A 16,119-nucleotide genomic window follows, 5' to 3' on the forward strand; every position below is an offset into this window, starting at 1 on the left:
ACAGCGCTAGCAACAGCCTCAGTGAGCACTGGGTCCAGTAGGCTTCCAGGTCCACTCTGTTTCTTAGGGAGAAAGGGTAGGGTGTGAAAGGTCTGCTGGGGTCAGCCTCAGGCCAGGGATCGAGGTCAAAGCTGCACCTAGGTCAGAGTGAAGCCTTTGGCTTCTTTTCTCCTCCCTCACTCAAAGATCCCAGCTCTCTGACTGGGCCCCCTAAACAAAACTCAAAGCTACAAGTCTGTATGGCTAGGTGAGTATACAGCCCAAGCAAGCAGAGGCAAGGCATGCTGGGAGCTGGACAGGACACAGTCTCATTGGTTTCTGGCCTTATTAGGAGCCAGTGAGCGGACAGTCTGCCTGCTGGCTCCTGAGGCCAGGGCCCAGAACCTCCCCTTCATTGGCTGTGAGACTCAAGGCCATCACAGGCTGGCATACTCATCTCCACGCTGGTTTTGTTCCCTCTTCTAACTGTAGAAGCTGAGGCAGAGCTTAGGTGAGGAGCAGGATCCTCATCTATTATTAGTACTCCAGATCTGGCCTCTTGAAGAAAGCAGGCCAGGTCCCCACTATCATGGCTGTGTCATTTCTGAACCCTGAGATGTATGACAATGACTGGAATGACCAGTAATCAGTGATTGTAAAGACTGACTTGGCTTCCTGAGATGGCCTGCCATGTGCAGGCTCGGGGGGGGGGGGGAAAAGTTTATAGTATGCTAAGAATGCAAAATCATCTCTTTCCCCTCACCAGCACATCCCATTCTTCTCCCCCCACCAACCCCTCCCAAAGGCAAGCACAGCAGCCGAGCAACGCAGGGCAAGCACAGGGCCATGGCCGGGCCCCACCCACCCAGCTGAGCCAGCCCCGCCCACCCACAGCCCCGCACCACCTGAGAAAGGGCAGAATCAGGACCTGGGAGGTCAGCTCTGCAGCAGCCCTGAGTTGAAAGCAAGATTCTGTTGGATGCTGCCCCCTGCCCCAGCAAGGCCTGCTCCATAGGATACAGGATACAGGCCACGAGGAGAGCAGCCTTCTAGGCCAAGCAAGCATTCAAGCAGGCAGCTTTTCTTGTGTCTTGAGTATCTTCCTGAGATAAGGGGGTGGTGCGCCTGTACACCCGCTCGGTGAAAGCACAGGAGACTGGACTGCACCAGGTGAAGAGACGACTGTGCCCCACGGTCATCAGTCTTGTTTCTGGACACAAGAGACTCCCCCAACTCAAGGCCAGACACCACCGGCATTGCTTCTCCTTAGGCAAACTGGCCAGGTTAGAAATTGTGCTTTCTCTTCCGAGACCTGGTAGTCCGTATTGGGGCTGGTTCTGGGGGTGCTGGTGTAGGGCCCAGCAGGGGTGCCTGAGACTGGAAAGTGTGGTCCATGGGGGCTGCCCCTTCTGGCCCACGCTGAGATGCCTGAACTGCATCTCGGATCTCCATAAGCGTCTCACACATCTGACCAACACGGCTGTTCAGCTCAGCCATGGCCTGGCTGATGACATGCATGCTGCCGGCCATGTCTCGGTGCACAGTCATCAGCTCCTGGCAGAACTTCTGGAACATTTCAGTCTGATGGGCATGGGCATGCAGGAGATGCCAGTCCAGGCCCAGGGTAGGCGAGCTGGGATGTGGTTCTGGGGTCCTGCGGGCCTGGAGTGAGGGATGGGGCAGGACCTCTGGCTTAGGGTCCAACATCTTGGATGGGTCTGAGGAAGATGAATAGAGCAGCGTGGGCCTGGCCAGGGGGGCCTCTTCCTCTGGAGGACGCAGCAGGGGCATCCGGAGAGGCTGCTGTGAGGGCCCGGGAGCTTCCTCGTCTTCATCATCTTGGATCAGACAAGGAGAGAAGGACAGGTGATTACAAAAGGGTGGAGGGGGCAGCCCAGGTCACAGGTCACAGCTTTGAAAAGTCCCTGCTGGCCACCCGTCAGCCTACACTGGCACCACACACAGAGAAATGCCAGCTTCTAAGTCCCTGGGACGTGTAGGTCCAGCATCGGTAGAAGGGTGAGCGGGAGCTGGTTCCCTTCTTCCCACAGAGGCAGCTACATTCCAGGAAAGGATTGTCCAGCAAAGGAGACCCCAGCTCCAGTGGCAGCCATGCCAGCCTAAGGGCTCATGACCACGATTGTGCCATTACATTTCACTACCTTCAGAGAAACAATAATGACTGCTCTGCTGAACCCCCGGGGCCCCGGCTGGGCTCTTAGTGGGGCTCCCAGACCCTACGGTGTATTGCAGAGCTGAGAGAGCTACCCATCCCTGTGAGAGGTTCTAAGCTGCTCTCTTGTGAGCACTGGTCTCCACAAGGGAGGGACTTTTCAAAGTTGCTTGGGGCCACCTTGTGGCCTTGCTGGAATCCTAACAAACCACCACAGGGAGATGCCAAATGGCTGGAGATGAGAGGGAAGGGCTGATGCAGGACTCAGGATTATGTGGGGCGAGCCACCAGCCTTGTTGTCCCCCTGATGTGGGCTGTGAGGTCAGGCACATCATGGCCCACCCGTGAGTGCTTGATCTGACCACACTGATCTGTGGGTCTCCTGATGCTGGCGCAGTGGAGCCTACTGCTTCCTGAGCATACTCCATAAGTGGCAGCCAACCTCTTGGGATGCCAGAAAGGGTAGAAAGGAGCACTCAGAACGGCCATTACCCTTTCCCCAAGCCCTGAGGCCACTACGGTCCCAGCCAGGCTAAGCTTGTGATTAGTTAGTAGATTTGGGAGCCCCTGCAGTCCATGTTACCTCTGCTAATCTCATCATCTTCGATCTCTAGGAGACGGAGGGGTGAACAGGGCAGGATTCAGGAAATAGGCTTTTCCAGATGCTGCCCGCCCCGAGGTTTTAGCAAACCCTGGCAGGTCCAGGCCCAAGTCTGGTTCTGATGTCTCAGGGCCACCTCCACTTTCTGGAAGACTGTTTGCCTCATCTGGTTAACAAGGAAGTCACCCTCATCATGACCACTCTTTTCTACTCCCGAGGCTGACTTTGTGAGTGGCCACCTGTCAGAGACCTCAGCCAAACAGGAAATAAGCAGATCCCCGCGGCAAAGGGCCAGGGAGGAAGTCGGACTTGGTGAACCACTCTCCCGCTGGCTGAATGCTCGGCCCCACAGCCTCCTTGGATCCTCCTGCCCTGCTCACAGGACTCCACTGAGGACAGCAGATGAGGAAGGGTATGGGTGTGTGAAGAAGTGGGAGGGAGGGGATAGTTCTTCAGGGATGGACTCCGATGGCTCCCCCTCCTGGTGAACACAGCTAGAACAGCTAGAACCGCTAAAAGTCCCAGGAAGCAAGAAAGCAGGGGGATGGGGGGATGGGGAGGATGGGGGTGGGGTGGAGGAGACCAGCCAGTCCCAGGTGAGCACCAAGAAGCAGGAGCCAAAGAGAAGTGGATCAAGCTCAGAAGACGGGAGAGAAGTGGACAAAGCAGACAGAGTCACGGAGAAAGGTCTCTCCCCGGCCCAGCCCAGCCCTGCCACTCGGCTGCTGTGGTGGTGCCCCTCCCCCTGCCGGCTGGCTAGGATGGGGCTTCCCTGGCTTCTGCAGTTCCTGGAACGTGCCAAGCGCCTTCCTGATGTGGGCCTTGTACATGCTGTTCCCAGCCTGCTCGCCTTCCCCTCCCCTCCTCTGCGCCTCGCACCAGGCCTGGTTAACTCTTCCTCGCCCTTCAAACATCTTCCTCAGCCAGCCTCAGGCCTTCTCTACAGCTGCAGCCCTCCATTCATGTGTGTCCCAGACCCAGCCCAGACTGCAGAGCAGCAGGCCCAGGGTGGGAGGCCTGGAGATCACACAAGCTCAAAGCTGGAAATCTGGGATGTCCTGGACTGGGTGAGCCCTTATCCTTCCTCTAAGGTGAACAATAATCTAATCCAAGAAGGCACGTCTAACCTTTTGACACTGTAACACAAGGTCAACCACAGTTTCTGCTCCAGGTACCAAACAAACCAACAAAACACTTGTACTGTTTTAAACAAGGTTATGGTTTGGGTTCGGCCACCTTCATAGCTATGTGCACGTAACCCTTAGGCCACAGGATGGATCCACCTGGGGCTTATTTAGTCCGACAAGTGTCTGTGTAGGTTTTAGATGCAGCCCTGTCCTTCCTGCTCCCAAGCGGGCTTCTGGCACACAGTGGATGAGCAAGAAGTGGAGGCAAGACAGAAGCGAGATGGGGCCATGGAGAGAGTCAGGGAGACAGGCAGGGCTGAGAGCTAGCATGGGAATAAGTGCACACGAGGAAGCAAGCCCCACACTCGGCATCGATACTCACAGCTGGTAGACGGGCTGTCGGTTCCGTCCAGCTCTGCCCTGGGGAAGCCATGCCCGGCCCTGGTGGTGAGCAGTGCTGCCTCGATGGCTCTCTCGTGGGCAGCGAGCATGATGGGGTAGGTGTGGCCCCCGATCCCTGGGCCCGACAGTGACTGCCGCATGAAAGCCAGCTTGTCCTTGGTCCTGCGCTTCATGTCATCCCACCTGTGCTTAATGTCCTTGATGGAGCGGGGAACCTGGCTGACGGAGGTGATTTTCCGAGCTATGCCTTCCCAAATCTTGTCCCTGTCGGCATGGGACAGCCGCATGGTCTCTCTCCCAAAGAGAACGGCTTCGTGACGGGTCACCTCTGTGACCAGAATGTCCAGCTCCTCCTTGGAGAATTTTGGCTTCCTCTTACGCTCGGCCAGGGGCAGCACGTTCCTTGGGTTGAATATCCCACAAAGCATAATTGGGTAAATGACCGTTAATGAGGATGGTCCTCCTTCCTAATCACTGGCCCCATCTGGGAAGCCAGGGGACATCTGGGGCCACCAAGGCCCCACCACACCCTCCTCCTACAGCGATGCCTCCTCAGAGGGAAGGCAGGAAGGAGGTAGTAGGAGCCCAGTGACTGCAGGGTAGGCTGCCCTACCTCTCATCAGCCTTGAGCACCAGGAAGTTCAAGTTCACTCAGCTTTTGCTGCCTCGTTCTCCCCGTCCAGACCAGTTTCTGAGGGTTCCATCTACGTACACGAGCTTTAACCACTTAAGGGACTGGAGAAGCAGCTCAGGGGTTAAGGACATTTACTACAACTCTCTGCTGAGTATTAGAATTTGGATCTCAGAAATCACATCAGGTAATTCACAAATGCCCTTCATTCAAACTCCAATGGATCTGTTGCCCCTCTCTAGCCTCTTTGGGCATCTTCTCACACACACACACACACACACACACACACACACACACACACACACATACACACACACATCAAGTGAGTTTAAAACACAGCCTACAGTGGCCTGCAGTGGCTGTGGCACTGGTTGCTGGTGTCCATCATGTTGCAACCACAGAAAGCTTATTCTGTCACCTGTGACTTGTCTCCCATCTTCCAGTGTCTCTCATGTCCCTACTTCTGAACATATATGTTCAGAGAAGAACAATCTCTTCTCCCTCAGGGGCACCACCACAGGCTCCTTCCTCATGGCGTGGCTGCTGTGGTATTCTAGTTAAGATGCGAGGCACCCGTGAGCATCCACCAAGAGACATGCTACCCTAGCAAAGGCACCAGGATAACTGATTCTGCTGAGGTTCTTCAACCTGACCTTGCTCTGGCTTTAGAATTCAAAGAGCATTCCGGTTCTACCTGCCTTTTGCTATAGTTTTGAAACAAGAGTTCCACCCAGGAGGAAGCAGGGTGTTGAGGCTAACTCGGATCCCAACCCACACCTCTGGATGCTTCCAGAATCACAGAAGCCCCAGCAGCTCTCGGTTCCTCCACCCTTACTTCTGAGTCCTTTCAGCCAAGCGCGTGTAATCAGTCAAAGGAAAGCTCGCGGCTTCGATACCCAGCTCAGGACAAAGGCCTTGAGCTCAGACAGACTTGAGACTATCCCTGGGGACCACAGGGCCTCTATAAGACTAGAGTGAAGCCTATAGGGCCCTAATTACGCCGCCATGGGAAATCAGAGTCTGGGTCAGGAGAGGAGATTACTGTACAGTGTAGAATGTTCAATAATACACTTACCTTTTACTCCTGCAAAACCAGGAGTACCCACGCATGAAGCTGTGCTTACCTAGAACGTCTGAAAGCACTGCCCATGCGTCCCAAATGCCCCAGGCTGAGACTTACTGCATGCAGAGCACCTAACACAGAGCTTGCACAGGTTAACACTCAAGACATGAGTACCTTTGTACCTACTCTTTACTGGGTCCACCAGTAATTTCATAAGGATGTCGATCTACAACATCACCCCCAAAGCCCTGGGGTGACAACACAACTAAGAGTCTGTAAATTAGCAAGAGCTCCCAAAAGCAAAGCCACACACAAACACAATCACCAGCTCCTGGAACCTTCTTAACTCAGGACACGTCAGCCAAGACCACCCAGAGTCATCTGGGGTCAGGACAGGCTAGGGGTAGCAGGACAGAGTCATATTAACAAAGGTGGAGGAAGCAGCAGTCTCCCACCCACGGAACCCACCCACAGTCATAAGGAGCCATGCTCTGCTTGGTCCCTTGTATATTATCAGAAAGAACTGTGGCTTGCAGGTCTAGCTAGAGACACAGGACCCCAGGCCTCATTTTGCCACAGGTGACATGAATGTGAACAAGACTTTGCCCTGCTCTGGGTCTCAGTTTGTCACTGGGGCATGACCACCAGCACAACGGCTGTCAGCCTGAGCGGCCACATTGGAATCACCATCAAGAACTTGCAGAATCGTGATGCTCCGGACCCATCCCCAGCCAAGTTACACCAGCAGCCCTGCTGTGCTAAACAGTGGCCAAGATGGTTGAGATGAGGCACTATTTTCTAGGGGGCAGCGGGAAAACCCTTTGCCCAACCAAACAAAAGCTCAGAAATGGGAGGACACATGGGACAGGCCAGCTCTCTAAGCCATAGCTTCTGGAGCTCTGCAAGTAACAGTGTCACAGGATACATCAGGTTCACTCTTTCAGCAAGCCTGGACCTGACTGTGGTGACGCATGCGAAGGCCTAGCCCAGGGCTGTGCTGTCCGTCAGCAGTCTTTCTGCAAGGTTCATGCCCACTTGCTCCAGCTGTCCTCAACAAAGTCCTGGACCCTCAGAAGGCACATATCAAAGGCTCCTCCCTATTCCATCTGGACCCCCACACAGCACATGTCTGAGCCTCTCTGGCATTTATGCAATAGCAGGCATGCCTGTAGAGGTGCAGAGAGCAGAGGAGGGCAGGGCTGACCTGGCCTACTCTCATATGTTCCAATGTGACTGAGTTGACGAGATGCCCAGCATAAGGGATGAGACACTGCCAAGCTGACCTGGACCTCAGGGCAGAGAGAGAAGACGGCAGCTAGGAGCGTCAAGTACAACTTCTGGTGCCACTTTTAGGATAGCAGACCATCTTGTAGAGGAGGAGGCCACATGTGGGCGCTGATTCTGCACCTGCCTGCCGCAGTGGAAACAGCTGCACTCTCAATAAGAGGATGAGCCCAACTGTCCTGCAAACCAGCCGCAGCCCTGAGGTCATACAGGTGTCAGTGAAGCCACGGAGAAGGACACAGGGGACCTCCTCATGACTTTCCACTTCCAACCAGGTCCTCTTCATGTGCTCAGACATCCTGAGGCATCTCTTGCTGCCCCCATCTCTCACCTACCCATTGGTTCCCAAAGGTCACCCATCTGCTATCTGAGATGAACAGAACTATACATGATAGGGCCTCGATTCATGATGTAGCTGGGTCTCTGGTCCTCAAAGGTCTTCCTTTCTTCTAAACAAATCTAAATGCTCCATCGTTGCCCATGGATCCAGGCCACCAAGTGGTACTGGAGTTAAACTGACTTTTTTCCTAATACACACCCACTGGTAGGACCCACACATACCACACAGGCCAGCTCTGAGCATGGATGCCAACTCATTGTGGCCACCTGGGAAGTGACCCTTGTTCAATTCTCTGCTCTCTCTGGCTAGACTTTAAGGATGCTTCTGACACACAGTCCTAGGCCACAGCCTTGGCCAGGGTAGACCCATGCTGGTCAGCAGTCAAGTTTAATGTGAGCCCCATAGGGAAGGGAGCTGGAGATGTTAGAAACCTTCATTCCCATAAAACCATAGGATGACTTCTGGGTCTTCCCTGGAATGATGTCATCCAGACAACAAGAATCTGCCCTAGGATAAATGTTAGTGGTCCAACCTAGGTTGGGGACATTTTCCTCTTTGCAGGATTCTACTGGGAGTCATGGCATGCAGCCCGATCCCTGCAGCCTGCTGGTCTGGCCACAGGCTCTTTAGAGCCTCTGATGGAAGCCTGGGGAACAGAACACTTCTTTCAAACCCTGTCAGCTGCAGTTCTGGAGCAGCCTGGAGAGCTCTGAGATCCTGGAGGCCCAAGATACTTCCTGGGCCCAGCCCAGAGGCTGGTGAGGCTCACTGGAGCTGGCAGGGATGGGACTCACCTCATCCAGTTGGCCTTGGTCTCATCCGACCCATCTATGGACTTGTAGCGGTTGTTCTTGTCCACAATCTGGAAAACAGAGAGACTGTCTGAAGTGGGCCATTAGAGAAGGGGCTCGCACGTGCCTGGGCTCCCTACCTGAGGCCCAGGAGCCAGCTCCATCCTCCCATCTCACCTCTTCCCTCTGCCCTCCTACATGGCCCCCACCACAACCTCAGCCGCTGTCTAAGTTTCGCTGTCTCCTCTCCACCCATTCCCATTGTCTTAGAGACCCTGGAGACGACCTGAGAAGGGACGCCACTCTCATCCGTGCTGACTGAATCAGGATCCTGGGTAACCTGGCCCAGGGTTGCCACTCCATACAGGTGCCAGGCTGTTGTGACAAAAGCTGAAGGCAGCCTCTTTCTCTGCTGCGTGTGTAGGAGGTGAAGATCGTCACTGGGGCCCAGGCACGAGTGACCTGAAAGGGTTCATCCTCTGCTGAAATCTCAAATGCTCAAGACCCTTGGGGTTTGGGGTGGGGTTGTGTCCAAATGTCTATACTCTACTATCATTTTGAGTATCGAGATCCATGGAATTCTAGGTTGTCCCTTACTTTCTTTGTGGAGGGCAGGAGCCCTTAAAAGGCATTTCTGATATAGATTTTAAGCTTGAAGTCTAAAGCAGGAAGAGAGATACACTCAGAAAGGAATATTCACCAGAGAGCACGGGTGTCAGCTTATCTAATGGTGTCTCTAGTTCTTTCCTGACCCAAGTTATAAGCAACCTACTGTTAGTCTACTATGGATCTTTTGTAGGTGATCAGTGTATAGCCTTTCGATTTGTGTACTTGGCATCATTTTGCATTATTTGTGAAGCAAAGATTATAAAGTTCTCTTCACTCCTTAATGAGCACGTCCACATTTTACTTCCTGGAAATCCCCGGCTTTTGTGTTTTTCGGTACAACCTCTCCTTCACACCACTCTCCTGCGGTAGAATTTCTATTAAATAAACAGAATGGCTCATTCAGCCCCCATGCCTTTTAGCTGCTTCTCCATAGTTTCCTCTGTCGTTCGGAGCCGTGTCAGGGAACATTTCTCTGCTCTCTTTCAGGCCACCAGTGCTTTCTCTGCCTACTCCAGTCTCTTCCATCCATCGGGGTTTTTTCCTTTCTTACTTCTCTTGCTTTTCTGATGTTTTGTTTTCGTTTCGGTTTGTAAAATTTTGGGGGCAGCCCTTCACTCTGTACCTAGGCTGGCCTTGAACTTTCAATCCTCCCACACATCCTCCTGGGTGCAGAACTGCAGGCACTCACCACTGTGCCCAAGGCTTTGCTTCCTTTGTAATGAGTATCTTTCATTCAATTGATATTTTTCACTTTCAGTGTTACTGACTCTTTTTGAAGATCTGTCTCTTTTTCATTTGTCTCCTTGGGTTTCACAGTGACATGATCCTTCCTCTTTGTTTCCACAGCTTAGTTGAGGTATAAATTGCATACAACACACACTTGATTGTGGAAACTTTTTAGATCGAGGCTGGTTCCCTGAGGACTTGGTGGAGCAGAGCAATCACAAGCCCCTTGACACTGGCGCTAGCATTCCGCCATTCTCCTCAACAATGGCAGAACAAACTGTTGTCAATTGTAATCAGACCATGTGACTCATGTGATCTCAAGGTTTTATCCATTGAGCTTCTGATGAGATTCATTTCTGGTCAGGTTTGCACGCCTGAGCCCTGCCCACCTGTCAGACTGACTCTGGCCTGTTATGGTCTGAACATGAACTGTGGACATCAGGCTCCTGTGTCTGTGTTGAGCGCATGCTTTTCCGGATGACGATGCTTATTTTAGAACACCCCATTTTTGAAACATGCGTTTTCCTCTCCCAAGAACAACAGGAGATTCCGTTTTGAATTCTACTTAGAGAATGCTGTGAAGAGTCCTTTCCTTGCTCTCTGCCTGATTGTCCACTGTGAGGTGAACACCCTCCTCCACAGGCTCCTACTGCCGTGTTCTGCCTCACCACAGGCCCAGCATTAATGGAACCAAAGACTATGGACCGGAACCTTCTAGACCATGAGCCAAAATATCCTTTCCTTTGTTTAGCATTTATGTCAGGCATTTGTCATAGTAAAGAAAAAAGTCAGTATAATGCAGCCTCTGTGTCCCTCAGTCACTGTCGCCTGCTCTGAGGGGCGATCAGCCCAGCTTGGGACGACGCCTAGAACCTCCTTTCCATAGCTCAAGTGCATCACACTCATGAAGCATTTCAAATACGCAGAAATTATAAGAGGATAACGTAGCTGACCGCAAGCGCCGACAAAATGCACACCAGTCAATTCCAGCTCAGATCTTTCCCTTTGCTCCCCCAAAATTGCTAGTTGAGACAGGAAGATGACTCAGTGGGTATAGGCGCTAAGACTTGGGCCTGACAAACTGAGTTTAATCCCCAGATCACAGATGCAGATAGGAAAGAACCAGTTCCTGAAAGCTGTCCTCTAACCAACACACACACACACACACACACACACACACACACACACACACACACACACTCCAAATAAATAAACATTACAAATTCCAAATAAAGACCCTCTCAGCCTCCAACTCCTTTCCACTTTTTCCCTGACAGGACATACTCAGCACATCCTGGAGCCGGAAGATTCCCCCACCCCATTTTTGAGACGTACATTTTTCTCTCCTAAGAACAATATGCAATACTAGATCTTTTGCAAAACTCTAGAAAATATTACAGTTTAGTCTTGACTGTTCCCTGCAGGCTTGTGCTTTGACAGTGTGGTTGGTCCCCTGCTGGTGCCACTATATTTGAAGACTTTAGGGGCCCAGGTGACAGACTCTGGTTCCTGCCCCTCCCTGTGCTTTAGACGTGAGACATTTTCAAGACCATACACTCTGCAGCACTTCCTTGCTACGATGCTCTGAAATCCCTCTGAAACCCTGAGCTAAAATCAGCATTTCTTCCTTTCCTCTTTTCTACTGGGCATTTAGTTACAGACATGCAGTAGTAACTAATGCTCACTGAAGTGGCCTCCAAGCGACCACACATCCTGCTGTAAGCATTTCCTTGACGAGCTGTGGGGACCTGTTCCCTTCTAATCTGTGGGACTGAGACTAGGCCACCTCTGCAGCTCCTGGTTTGAGCCACAGCCCTGGACTCTCAGGATTACTCCCATGACACCCATTACTTCTCTCCAGACCCTAGTGATAAAGAACATTTCTGTTGATGGTGTGTTGGTTAGCTCCGAGTCTCGAGAGGCTCCCTCACCAGGTCTAAGGAGTGGAGACAAGACACAGGGCTCTGCCATCCCCGGTAGCACCCCCACTGCCTTTCTTAGTGTATATACATGGTAGAATCCTGGTTGATTGGAGGGTGATGGAACAAAGAGCCTTTTAAGTGAAAAGCAAGGGCAAAAACCCACCCACAACGTGACAGTGTTGACATGTTAGAAAAGAAGGGATGAGTGGGTACACCAGGACAGCCTGTACCAACTGGGGCCAACAATTAATTTGCTAGGCTTCCCTCAACCAGCTGTGGGACACAACCCTCTTATACCTTACAAGGCAACACAGTTCACATTTTTAAGAGGTACCACTCAGAGCCAGGCATGATGGCGCTCTGGAGGCAGAAGCAGACTGTGAGATCAAAGCTAGCCTGGTCTACAGAGGGAGTTCTAGGACAGCCATGGCTGTTATACAGAGAAACCCTGTCTTGAAAAAAAAAAAAGAAGAAGAAGAAGACAAAACCAAAAACCAACCAAACAAGCAAACATAAAACCAAAACCAAAACCAAACCCCTCAGAACTTTGGACTCTTCACTGCCTTACCACACTGCGGAGTGCCACACAGATCCTCCGGTCCTATTAGCACGGGTGTGTGGTGGGTGCTGGTGTGTGACCCCCTGCTGGTAATGGCTGTGCAGCTTGCATGCATTACATCTGTGTATATTAGACCTGGATTGTCCCCCAAAGACCCTGAGTTAGTAACTTGGCCCTCAGTGTAATTGGAAAGTGATGGAACCTTTATGAGGTAGGGCCTACTGGGAGGTCTTGGGTCACAAAGACATGACCTTCAAGGTGCTTATGGAAGGCCAGTCTCTTTCTAGGGGCCACATGGTGTAGCAACTTGCTTCCTGGTGCTCCCTGGCATAATGTACTGCCTCACAGCAACCACAAAGCAAAGCAGTCAGAGTCAGGGACTGAAACCACTGGAACTGTGAGCCCAGGTCTTACCTTGACTGGCTCACGTATTCTGTCACAGCTACGGGCAAAGGAGCTGTGAGCCAGGTGTATCAAGAGCATTGACACTCCACAATCCAGCATGTATGCTCCACTATTACCAGCAGGTGGTCACCAGCACAGAGCTATGGGGACCCAGGCTGCACTCTGCCAACATTCAACTCCGCTTTATTGCTAGAGGAGGAGAGAGAAGTGGGGTGCTCCTCACTTATCTGTATGAGCCTGATCTGCATTTGTGCTTTATACTTCTCAGTCACAGGGTGCTGGGAAGATGACCTCATTGGTATCATGTTTGCCATTCAAGCGTGAAGACCTGAGTTCTGCTAGTCTCCAACCCTTGGACAAGCTGCTGAGGTGCCTGCTTAACATATCCATGCTAACCTGGCAGTTGGGCTCTCCCAGCATCCCTCAGTCCCTACCTGGTACAGGGTATGGCTGGCATACCCCATCCTCTCCCATGAGTTCTCCAGCTCGTGGGCTGGGTTGTCCTTCCTTGTATAATCCAGCCATTTTAATTTACCTCTCCTCTTTTGGATCTCCTAGCTGTTGTACCTGGCTCTCCTCTTCCCTCTCCCCTCATGGCCCAGCTCAGTCTGGCGATACCCACTCTGGACTCTCCTGGATGTCCCTGCCTCTGCTCTCCCTTTTATCTACATTTTCTCCTCTACCATTCCCAGGCGCACACACCCTTTCCTCTTTCCTTCCTTCCTTCCTTTCTTCCTTCCTTCCTTCCTTCCTTCCTTCCTTCCTTCCTTCCTTCTTTTTTTTTTCTTTCTCTCCCATTCAGAACCCAAATAAAAGAGCTGGACATCGTGATATAACCTTGTAATCCTAATGCTGTGGAAATGGACAGAAGATCTCTGGGGCTTGCTGGCCAGCCAGGCTAGCCAATCTGCACACCCAGGTCAGTGAGAAACCTTGTTTCAAAACAGAGATAAGAGGGCTGGAGAGATGGCTCAGTGGTTAAGAGCTCTGATTATTCTTCCTAAGGTCTTGAGTTCAATTCCCAGCAATCACAAAATCTGTAAGGGATCCACTGCCCTCTTCTGTATGAAGACAGCTACGGTATACTCATATACATAAAGTAAATGAATAATTCAAATGTGCACACAAGTACACATGTTTAAGATATTCAGGTCATATGTGTTGCAGCTCAGGCCCCCTCCTCCACCAGTTCCCAGGTGACAGATGCCCTAGTATACCCGGGAGTTCCGTCCTCACACCAACACTGCACACCTATGTCACACCTCCACAGTTTAGGACATGCATGTGTGGCCTCCGGCAAGTTGTCTCGGTAACACCACCTTGCAGCCTTGCAGCCTTGAGCATAGCAAAAGGCTAATGGTGGGTATTAGCATCATGACTATGACTGCCATTGAGGAAAATTCCCTGTTGTTAATTCTAGGTTGAGGCGTGGTGTATGCGAGTCAACACAGAGTGGTACTAATTACCTTTTGGTTCCTTAGCGCTTCAGTGGAGCGGAGGGATCTAACTGCGCTGGGAAGGACACGGAAGCAACCCAAAGCCTCTGTGGCCTCTATGGTGGCTGGCGCAGGCCAAAAGGCTTCCTGGGGGACGTTCCTGGCTTAGCTTTACTGCCATTTAGGATTTTCTTTCTTTCTTTTTAAAGATTTATTTTATTTATATGACTACACTGTTGCTGTCTTCATACACACCAGAAGAGGGCATCGGATCCCATTACAGATGGCTGTGAGCCACCATGTGGTTGCTGGGAATTGAACTCAGGTCCTCTGGAAGAGCAGTCAGTGCTCTTAACCCCTGAGCCGTCTCTCCAGCCCCAGGATTTTCTTTATTCAAGCTTGTTCAGTACATGCCATCAGAGGAGCAGCTAGAGTGACAAGCTTTAGGGACAAAATGGTGAAGACTTAGAAATCTTAGTCCCTGTTCTACTGCTTTGAAGAGACACCACAATCTAGGCAACTCTTGTGAAAGAAAGCATTTAACTGAGGGCTTATGGCTTCAGAGGTTTAACACATCATCATCAAGGTGGGAGGCATGGTGGCATGCTGACAGGGGATGCTGTAGCTGAGAGCTATATCCTAATCCATAGGCAGACAGAGAGAGCCATGCTGGGCTTGGCAGGGCTTTTGAAACCTCAAAGCCCACCCCCTTTCTCCAACAAGCCACACTTCCTAATCTCTCCTGTCCTTTCAAATGGTGCCACTTCCTGGTGACTATGCATTCAAATATATGATCCTGGGGCCATTCTTATTCAAACCACCACATTCCACTCCCTGGGCCCCCATAGGTTTATAGCCATATCTTAATACAAAAATGCACTCAGTCCAACTTCAAAAATTCCCATAGTCTATCACAGTCTTAACACTCTTTTAAAAGTACAGTCTCTTCTGAGATTCATGCCATCTCTTAACTGTAACCCCCTGTAAAACCAAAATCAAAAGCAGATCACCTACTTCCAGCATACAATGGCATATAACATACATTATCATTGCAAAAGGGAGCCAAGGAAGCAGCTGGGGTGGGGGGGAAATACTGGGCCAAAACAGGACCACAGCTCAGCAGAATGAACTCCAAATTCTGCATCTCCTTGGCTGAGGTCAAAATGGTCTTCAGATCTCTAAATCCCTTCAGCTTTGTCCACCTCAACACACTTCTCTTAGGCTGGGTCCCAACCTAAGAGGTTAGCAGCTCTCCTCTGCAAGTCTCCCAGGACTCTGACATAACCAACACCTTGGGGATCTCCAAGGCAAACCCAGGCTTCACCTTCACAGCTACACACAATGGTCTCTCTAGGCCTCCATGTAGGGATACCCCTCACATATGCCTGGCCTTGGCAACTTTCCGTAGCCATGAAAGGAGATTCTACAACCCCTTTCTTGTATCCTGAACTCTAAAGCCAGAACTATGTAGCCAAAGCTGCCAAGTTCTGCTGCTTGCTGGGGCAAGCACTTGGCCCTTCTCAGAATGGCAGTGTATCAGCTCTGTTGTGGATGCTTCCCTTCACTGTTGACGCTTGCCACTGGTTCCTTCTCATCCGTTAGGACCTTGGCTGGATGGGGTCCTATCCTCAGGTCACCAAGCCCTTTATTACTTTTAGCATCGGGTTTTTCTTTACACATTGTTCCCCCTGAGCACAGATCCTGGCTCCAGTATCACGTTTCCTGCTGCTCCCTCTCTCCTCAAACTGCATATTTTGGATTTCTGGTTGTACAGTTTGCTCCTTCTCCTTATGGGTCTGCCAGAGTGATTACTAATAACTCATACATACAGTGAAGATTCACAATCTCCTCTGCCAGTGCCATTAATCCAAAACTCTTCAACTTAACCTTAGGCGGATTTTTAGGACAATGATAACAGCAGCTACAATCTTTGCCAACATCTTACAGGAAAGGTTTCTAGGACACTTGGTAATATGCTTTCCCTATAAAACTTCTTGATCTAGGCCCTCACAGTGGCCCAGTAAGCCCCACGTAAAGCATCCAAACGCTCTCCTAGCCCAAAGGCCCAAAG

General features: G+C 51.3%; 1 protein-coding gene across 8 annotated transcripts in view; it reads right to left on the reverse strand.

Moving 5' to 3' along the window:
* Prdm11 (PR domain containing 11) overlaps positions 1-16,119 on the reverse strand; it is an 81,015-nt gene that overhangs the window by 19,819 nt on the left and 45,077 nt on the right. For 6 of the 8 annotated variants that reach the window (XM_030245942.1, XM_030245934.1, XM_030245944.1 and 3 more), the window contains exon 5: positions 8,395-8,462. In XM_030245942.1, the coding sequence (XP_030101802.1) occupies positions 8,395-8,462 (68 nt within the window). The other 2 variants (XM_030245943.1, XM_030245948.1) reach the window with 2 other exon arrangements.

The sequence above is a fragment of the Mus musculus genome, chromosome 2, assembly GCF_000001635.26.
Source record: "Mus musculus strain C57BL/6J chromosome 2, GRCm38.p6 C57BL/6J".
NCBI classification, from domain to species: Eukaryota; Metazoa; Chordata; class Mammalia; order Rodentia; family Muridae; genus Mus; species Mus musculus.